This window comes from Nematolebias whitei, chromosome 8 (genome assembly GCF_014905685.2).
Source record: "Nematolebias whitei isolate Nwh7 chromosome 8, NemWhi1, whole genome shotgun sequence".
In the NCBI taxonomy this organism is placed as follows: Eukaryota; Metazoa; Chordata; class Actinopteri; order Cyprinodontiformes; family Rivulidae; genus Nematolebias; species Nematolebias whitei.
The window spans coordinates 11,280,486-11,289,925 of record NC_056505.1 but is presented as its reverse complement, the minus strand read 5'-3'; the positions used below and the strand labels follow the sequence as shown (position 1 = coordinate 11,289,925).

Sequence of the window (9,440 nt, the reverse complement as noted above, 5' to 3'; positions counted from 1 at the left end):
TGATTCTGTTTTTTTCAAACGTAATTTAGTTTTTTTCTAATGTGATTTCGGCCACTTCTGATTGATTCAGGACATTTCCGCTTTGGCAACTTCCGCTTTGACTTAATGTCATTCTGTTTTTTCAAATTCCATTTTTTCAAATGTTGTGATTTTGTTGTTTTTTTGTGTTTTTTCAAATGTAATTCTGTTTTGTCAAATGCTGTTCATTTACACCTCAGGGCCACCGTAGCTTGTACTACAAAATCTCAACAAAAACAGTCAACAGTAAACTAGTGCAGACACATTTTAGTGTTTCTGTGGCTGCTTTTACCTTTTAGTCTTCATATACAATTTCATAGTGGTTTTCTCACACAGTAAAATTAATTTAAATAGTTAAATAAATGCACAATAAATATGAGATAAATCACAAACCGACTAAATATCTCTGTCATATTACCTTTGTGAACGAACAGCAGCTGACCCTGGTCTATGTGGGCCTGGGTGAAGTTCAGCACAGCCTTCATGGGGTTACTCTTGAGGGCCAGATGTCCATTGCTGGGAGGGGTCACCATGAAGTGGATTTCCTCTGGGGGCGAATCCAGGTCCTGCGCTCTCAGATCCTCTGATCTGATTTCTGTAACTGATGACACCCAAACCTAGAGACAACAGACGGCAGCAGGTGCCATTTGATAAATAGCACCAGATACTTGAGAAGTTTCGCTTGACACAGGCTGAAAAGCACCTGCTTTTCAAATTAAAAGCACAGCTGCAAAGCAAAGACTGATCTCTGTGAGAATTTCATGCTAAAGAGTTTTGCAACTATCCATGTAGTTGTCATTCATCAACTTATACCAGTTGTTTCCAGACGTTTTAGCTTCTGGCTCGCAACATTGTCAGATACTTGCAACCCCATCTTTAGTGAAGTGTATATTGTTTGCTAATATATATATAAAAAAACAATAATAATAATAACACAAATATCCTCAACAACATTTATATTTTGTAACAATTTGGGCAAAATATGCGTTTAACAATTACTTTGTATTTTAAGCTTCATTCTATTCCTGAATGTCACCTTAAGGCCCTCCACTCTGCGTTGATTGAGCCCAGATGATCTGAGCGTGTGCCTTTCATCATTTTCAGCTCTACAGCACATCATCTACCGAAGCAGAAGCGTCACTAACTTGTGCACAGACTGAACAACAACCTAAAGATAAAAGGAATACACTGTGTACTGCTAAAATCTTGGACATCCCAGGACTAAATATAGCCGTGCAGACTGTAGACTGAACTATTTCGGTGTTTCCAGTTTTCCTGCACGCTGAAAAGCCTCAAGCTAACACGAAGTAACAGGAACTCACTGACACACACAGAGAACAAAACTACTGAACCATGCAGAGACCTGACAATAAAGGACGAGCCAGAGGAGCTCCTGCATAACAAGCCATTGTTACTCAGGCAGGTTGTCATTTCACAGTAATTAAAGCTACAGGCTGATAAGTGTTCTAGATGAAACACGATGTGTTGTTCTAAATGATCTTTACTGATATTTGATCACTTTTAGGCCTAAATTCAATCTCAGATTTATTTAATTTAATCTTGCACGCTAAGCTCAAAAAGGGTTGGTTCGACAAAGTACAAAATAACCTGACTTTTAAAATGCCTGGGGTTACAGTAAAACCTTACCATCACACCTAAAACTAAAAAAGTTGTTATAAGTAGAAGCCATTTTGTCAAAGTTCCTTAATTCAATTATATTGTAAACAAACAAAAAAAACAACAACTGTTCATTCTCACATGAAACAACTTCTGCAGAAACAAATGGGCTAATAACGGAGTAATATTAAAAGGATTAAAGCAGATATTTATTACTTTATATCTTTTTGTTATAAAGATTTTTCCCCAAAATATATACAGAGCTAGACAAGGGGTGTCTACATTTGTTGACATTGATCATAAATTTGGGTTGTATTTTTTTTTTTAGCTTCCAAATAACCACTCTGTAATGATCTTAGCTAGCTAAATGCTACCTCAACAATTAAAAAAATAAACAAAACATTCAATAACCATTAAGTCCCCATGATAGACAACTTTCACATTGTTAGTCACCAACTTTTTTGTTTCGAGTCATTTGTTTAAACAGCGAGGGATCGCAGCAACGTCTCACGCACTGTCAAACAGCAGCTCGGCTGCAGGTTCTAAGGAAACTCCCAGCTGCTGCTCTCTGAGAGCTGGTTCATGTGTGAGACGTCAGCAGCTCTGCACAAGTGAGACAAAGTGGGTGGAAAAAGACACACAAGCCGCACACAAGTGTGAGAGCACATCTGCAGGATTGCACTGACTCTCAGAAGCATCACAAAGTCAAAGACTTAGCACGAGTGGCAGAAACACATATTGCCCAGCACCTTTCTAAAGTTTTAGATAGTTTTGACGCACAATCTCATGCAATACTGAGATATCTCACCTAATATGGTACGATCTTCAAGCACTGGAGTACGTGTTGTGAACGTGCAGCTTCTACTCCACCAGATTTGAGCTCAATATCTATAAAACTGAGTTACAGCCATTTTTGTGGAAGCTTTGATGAGCAGTGTGACTTGGGTTGACTCTAAAAGTTAATCAGCTGTAGATGTAAATCCAGCAGTTCCTTTCTCAGAGTTTCATCCCAATTTGTCCAGTGGTTAATTAGATATTTTGCTAACAAATAAGTTTGACTTCAACAGTTAATGCCAAGCTTTCAAGTATGTATAGTGAGCGACTCTCAGCTACTAACACGTCAAATTTTAGCTCAATATTTGTAAAAATTAGCCAAGTCATAGTCCAACAAAGTTCAGCCAGGTCATCTGGACGTGTCTTTTTTTGTTGTTGAGACGTTTCATCCTTCATTCAAAGGACTTCATCAGTTCGAGGAGCCACAAACAAACTCACAGGGGAGAGAGCGGGCCCCAGAAACCATCTTATCACCAGTGAACTGGTTGGTCCAATATGTGAGTGTGTTGCTTGTGGAACTGAGTTTATTTGTGGCTCTTTGAACTGATGAAGTCCTTTGGATGAAGGACGAAACGTCTCAACAAAAACAGAAACCATCCAGATGACCTGACTGAACTTTGTTGGATTATTTACCTGGATTATTGAGCATGAACTTTGATGTTAAGTCATGGTCATTTTTGTGTTCTCTGAGGTCCGTTATGTGTGGATCTCATTTGAACTCGTTTGATTCTATAAAGTTTATTAGTTGTAATTGTCAACCCAAACTTTCTACAGATTCATTAAAATCTGTTCAGTGAATTTTGAAATGTTTTATAAATGGTACAAACCAACCATCACACTTTGTAAAAACATTATCGCTCTGCCTTCAGGCAATAAGAACTACAATGTAAAGTAGCCATTTCCCTCTGAAAACGTAACTTTTTAAGCAGACAAATCAAATCTTGAAATCTCCATCACCGCGTGTGGAAACTGGTATGAAGTGTAAGAGCTGATATTATGACGCTTTGACAATGATCTCAACTGTCCAAGAGACAAAGTTCAAAACATCTTTTCAAGTCATCATTTTTAGGAAAAGCGGGTTTTTCCTACCAGCACTTCCTAATACACTGTTCGGATGTTTCTAATTGTATTATCATGAACTTTAACACTTAAACGCTAACAGAGGCCTGTTGAATCTGAGATAAAAGTTCTTGGGTTTGCTTTAAAATCTTTTCTAACCCTCAGGCAAACTTGCAAGGACATCTACTTTTTGAGAACGTGGCTTCAGTTCCACCTGTAGGTAAGCCTTCTCGCAGGGAATAGAATAATAAATGGAGAATAAAATGGTTGCAGAGGCAGAAGCAATTGTTTCTCTTCTGATGTAAAACACTCCCAAATGCTTCAAGAGAAGCTGTCGGTGCTGATGATGTGCACTGCTTCTATCATTCAGTTTTGTTAAATGGTTTTACGATGTAATGTAATGATGATCATCTATGGTTGGATTTACTGTATCAGACTGGGAAAGCTGGTTCTTACTAGTGTCCTGATATATGAAATGTCCAAAGAGGGCTTACTTGTTTTTGACCATGACTGTACAGATTTGCCTAAAGTGGAGTTTAAACACAACCCCCCAGATGACACGAACAGAGAAGTTTAATTTTAAATGTTCCTTACTGGAACACAGGTCTCAATTTGCACTTGAAAAGGTCATAACCAACCACAGTCGTGACAGACTTCCACACAAGAGCAGTCGTGCGTTACTCTGGTGGAAAACAGCCACACTTTGAGTAATCCGTTAACAGGAAGTCACAGCAGGACGGATGAACAGAGTAAGAGTGAGTCATCAGATTAAAAGAAACAACACATGAGATCAATTAGCACTAAAATACCCCTGGAGTCAAGATCAGCTCCCAAAACGTGGCAGACTGATCATCGCAAACATCTTCACCACACTTTAATCGTGTTTCCATTTTTGTGTCAACTGATAGAACTCAACTATTTTGATGTTTTAATGCTTAAATAGGCTTTACCTGCAGAAAACGTTTAACCAGAAAAAGTGAGCGTCTTAACTAGGCAGCTCTTTCTTTCTCCTATAGACCCATAAAAGGACAAAGTCAGCAAATTAATATGACGTATATTTTTTAGTTCAGTGGTATTAGGAACAACTATTAAATACGTACTGAAATTGCACTTTTGTGCTTCAAAATATGCAAATAATAACATCAGATAAGACTCGGTCAACTCAGTTTGCCTCTATATTTTTTCTTTAGTCGTCCTCAGAGCCCCCCGAGGGTCCTGTGTCCCAGTTTCAGAACTACAGAAGATGATCATAGATTATTGTTATAAATTCTTATGACAAGAAACTAAGAATTTGCCTGCTGGTGTTACTCCTCAAAGTGGCTCAAAAATCCTACCAAGTTGAAGTTTCTACTGTTTTTAGTAAAATAATAATAATAATTATTGGAGGATAATTCATCTGTTTCCTCAATTGGCTGAGTTTCTGTTTTCAAGACAGACTAGTTCGTTTAATTCACATTTTTATTTTATTAACGACTGCACTGATCAGTGCAAAGTTGCCAAGACACTTATATAGAAAATTCCTGAGGCACAGCGGATACATTAAAAAATGTATTTTTATACGGATTCAAAAAATACTTTTAAACAATCCAAGTTCATTTCATGAAGAGAAATAAAATGAATTAAAAATCAGTACATCTACAGCTCAGTCTCAGATGGAAAGTGATGAGCAGTGACAGACAGCCACCTTGTGGCCAATAACATTTACTATTTCTTTTTAAACACTTTAATCTTTAAAGTCTTTAAACTTTAGTCTTTAAAATACTTGAATCACTTTAGACTTACTACAAAGTAAAACATCAGTGTTTGTGATCATAACCACTATTAAAGAAGTTTTCCAATTATTTTTAATGCCACAAATCTGATATTTTCTAAAGTTGTAGGATTAAGGAGACTTGGTCTTTTGATGATTTTTAAACACACATTTTATTTCAATCTTTGTTTTCAGCTGGATCTCAAACAACTTTAGCCACTAATGCTAACTGAGCTGCACTTGTATTAATAGATAACAAACATGTCAGCATTATTCTATGGTGGTGACGAAATTAAATAAATTAATAAATAATGAAATAAGTCATTTAATTGTGTATCTAATAATTTAATTGTGTATTTAAATTCAATTCAATTCAATTAAAAAATACTGTATTAATCCCAGAGGGAAATTATATGTTGTTGTAACTCATCCTGGTTTCATTAATGAGTTGTTATAGATGCTGATGGCTGTGGGCAGGAAGGATCTCTTGTAGCGGTCTGTCCTACAATGGATTTGAAGAATCCTCTGACTGAAAACACTTTGATGTTGTATGACAGTCTGATGAAGAGGATGCTGAGGGTTGTCTATAATGTTCTTCATTTTATGAAGAATCCTTCTTTGAACAATCATCTCCAAAGGTTCTAGAGGAGTCCCCAGAACTGAGCCAGCCTTCTTTATGAGCTTGTTGATCATTTTTAAGTCACTTGCTCTGGTGCTGCTCCCCCAGCAGATGATGGCAGAAGAGACAGCGCTCTCTACAACAGACTTATAGAAGATATGCAGCATCTTGCTGCAAACGTTGAAGGACTTCAGCTTCCTCAAGAAGTACAGTCTGCTCTGTCCCTTCTTGTAGACGGCTTCACTGTTGCATTTCCAGTCCAGTCTGTTGTCCAGGTGAACTCCAAGGTATTTATACTTCTCAACCACCTCCACTTCTTCTCCCATGATGAAAATAGGGTTGGACCTGTTCCTGATTCTCCTGAAATCTACAATCATCTCCTTTGTTTTGTTCACATTCAAGATGAGATGATTGTTTCCACACCATGCCACAAGGCAGTCCACCAGTTCCCTGTACTCAGCTTCTTGTCCATCTCTGATACACCCGACCACTGCAGAGTCATCAGAATATTTCTGCAGATGACAGGAGTCTGTTTTGTACTGGAAATCTGAGGTGTACAGAGTGAAAAGGAATGGTGAGAGTACAGTCCCCTGTGGTGCTCCTGAGCTACTGACCACCTGGTTAGACACACAACCCTTCAGTCTCACAAACTGTGGTCTGTCTGTCAGGTAGTCTTTGATCCAGGCGATTGTTGAGGCCAATTGTTGAAGCCTCCACCTGAGTCTTCTGGAGTTTCTGACAAAGCAAATCAGGATGGATTGTGTTAAATGCACTGGAGAAATCAAAGAACATGACTCTCACAGTGCTGTCTGCCTTTTCTAGATGACAGTGAGTTTGCTGAAGCAAGTGTATGATGGCATCTTCAACTCCAAGTCCACGCTGATAAGCAAACTGCAGTGGGTCCTGATATGTGCTTGTTTGTCTAGTCAGGTGGGTCAGCAGAAGTCTCTCTAGGACCTTCATGATGTGGGATGTCAGGGCAACAGGTCTATAGTCATTGAGGACTGATGGGTGTGATTTCTTTGGCACTGGAACAAGACAGGATGTTTTCCACAACACTGGAACCTTCTCCTGGGTCAGGCTAAGGTTGAAGAGGTGCTGCAGAACCCCACAGAGATGCTCTGCACAGACCTTCAGGACTCTGGGACTGACACCATCTGGACCTGCAGCCTTATTCTGGTTCAGTCTCTCCAGCTGCTTCCTCACCTGACTTCTGGAGACGCAGAGGGGGGAGGCAAAGGAGGTATCAGCATCTTCTGATTTAGTTGAAGACCAATATGTAGAAGAAGGGTCCATGACTGAGGTGGTGGATACAGTATTTGAGGTGTGACAGGACAGCCTTGGGTCAATGGAGGGTGGTATGTATGTTTGGCTGTGGGCAAGAGAGGAGGATGCTGAGCTTGTTCCTGAACTGAACCTATTGAAGAATGTGTTCAGTTCATTGGCTCTGTCCAGGCTTCCATCCTTCTGATCCTCTTTCTGCTTGAAGCCTGTGATCTGTTTCATCCCTGACCACACCTCTCTGATATTGTTCTGTTGGAGCTTGCTCTCCAGCTTCTTCTTGTACACCTCCTTGCTGTTTCTTATCTTGACTTTTAGTTGCTTCTGTGTACTCCTCAATAATTCCCTGTCTCCCTCCCTGAAGGCTCTTTTTTTCTGGTTTAGCAGTTCCTTCAGTTCAGTGGTGATCCAGGGTTTGTTATTGGGGAAGCATCTCACTGTTCTGGTGGGGATGGTGTTGTTTACACAGAAGTTTATATAGTCGGTCACACACTCAGTCATGGCATTGATGTCCTCTCCATGTGGCTGGCACACTGCATCCCAGTCTGTAGCCTCAAAACAACCCCGCAGGGCTTCTTCAGCTTCCGTTGACCATTTTCTCACTGTTCTCTTTATTGCAGGTTGCCTCTGAACAAGGGGTTTATATTTTGAGCAGAGAAACACACGATTGTGATCTGATTTGCCAAGAGAGGGTCTTGCTTTAGCAATGTATGAATCCTTGACATTTGCATAAAACAAGTCCAACGTTTTGTTTTCTCTGGTAGAGCAGCTGACAAACTGTTCGAATGTCGGAAGTGTAGCAGAGAGAGAGGCATGATTAAAATCCCCAGATATTGCAACAAACGCACTAGGGTGTTGTGTCTGTAGCTTAGCAACCTCGGAGCTGATGACATCACACGCAGTCTCAGCAACAGCATTGGGTTGAATGTAAACAGTTGCCAAAATAACACTGGTGAACTCTCTTGGCAAATAATATGGACGACAACTTAGTGCTAACAGTTCAATATCTGGACTGCAGAGACTACACTTCACAGTAACATGTCCAGGATTAAACCATCTGTTGTTCACAAGCACTGCCAACCCACCTCCTTTCCTTTTGCCACTCCTCTTTAAATCTCTATCTGCTCGTATGCTCAGAAAGCCTGGCAATGAAACGCTGGAGTCGGGGATATGATCCTGCAGCCATGTCTCAGTGAAACACATAATACTGCATTCCCGATACTCTGGATGGGTCCTTGTTAGGGCTTGAAGTTCATCCAACTTGTTTCCCAGCGATCTCACATTGCCTATCATGATCGATGGAAGAGATGGTTTAAATTGCATTCTTCTCTCTTTCTCCCTCTTCTTTGCTCCTGCTCTGCATCCACGACGCCTCCTTTTCAACTCATTTGGGATTTGAGGCTGTAGTTGAGATATTATTTGAGATTTGGAAATGTTAATCAGCTGCTCCCGGTTGTAAAAAACCTTGTTGTTATGGTTACGCATCATAACAAATGTCCAAAAGCGAAGATATTTCTGTAAAAATCCTTCCAGCTGCACAGCATCTGACACCAGAGGAAATAATCATCCAAAAAAAGCGATTTATATCCAGAAAAAAGAGGAATTAAAGTTATCAAAAGTAATATCTCAGAATGAAAGTAACAGAGCTACTCCAACATGCAGCCACCTTGAGCGGCGCAATTCTAGAATTTAATGATGTATTTAATATTTAAATGATACATTTCATTATTATGTATTTATTTCATTTTGTCACATACGGTCCTCCATATTATTCAGCCCATGCACTTTAAATGACTTAATGTTATGCATATATTTCTAATGTATACAATGATGACTGCTGCCATCAGAGGCAAAATGACCACTTTTTAGTTTTGTGGTTAGGCTTCTAATGCAATGAAGGGACAGGAAACTTACTCATTTAGCAACTTTTTTCAGACTTTGCAATTTTGCCACTAAACATTCAACATATTCTAAACAAAATTTTAACATATTTTAGTTTTTGGCAATATTTTCCAAATGTTAGAGGTTTTTCTGCATTTGATTTAAAGTTTTGTATTAAAAAGAGTCCTAGGAGGAGCTTCCCCATTAACTACACATCATTGTTGCTCCCTCTTATAACTACTACTATCAACATTTTAATGTGTATTTGTTTAAGTTTCAACACCTAACTGCCTCCACAGAGTTTCTGATGAGGTCAGTGCACCTCCAAATATAAGTCACTGTTTGCTGTGCTGCCAGTCCTCTGAGACCCTCCTCCACATA

General features: G+C 39.3%; 2 protein-coding genes across 2 annotated transcripts in view; one reads left to right on the top strand and one right to left on the bottom strand.

Moving 5' to 3' along the window:
- tmem8b (transmembrane protein 8B) overlaps window positions 1–9,440 on the top strand; it is a 1,109,927-nt gene that overhangs the window by 571,757 nt on the left and 528,730 nt on the right. The gene's annotated exons all lie outside the window — the stretch shown is intronic.
- cspg4ba (chondroitin sulfate proteoglycan 4ba) overlaps window positions 1–9,440 on the bottom strand; it is a 30,579-nt gene that overhangs the window by 8,359 nt on the left and 12,780 nt on the right. Inside the window, exon 6 of the mRNA XM_037680912.1 lies at window positions 437–635. Coding sequence (XP_037536840.1) covers window positions 437–635 — 199 coding nt within the window. The remainder of the gene's footprint in view (window positions 1–436; window positions 636–9,440) is intronic.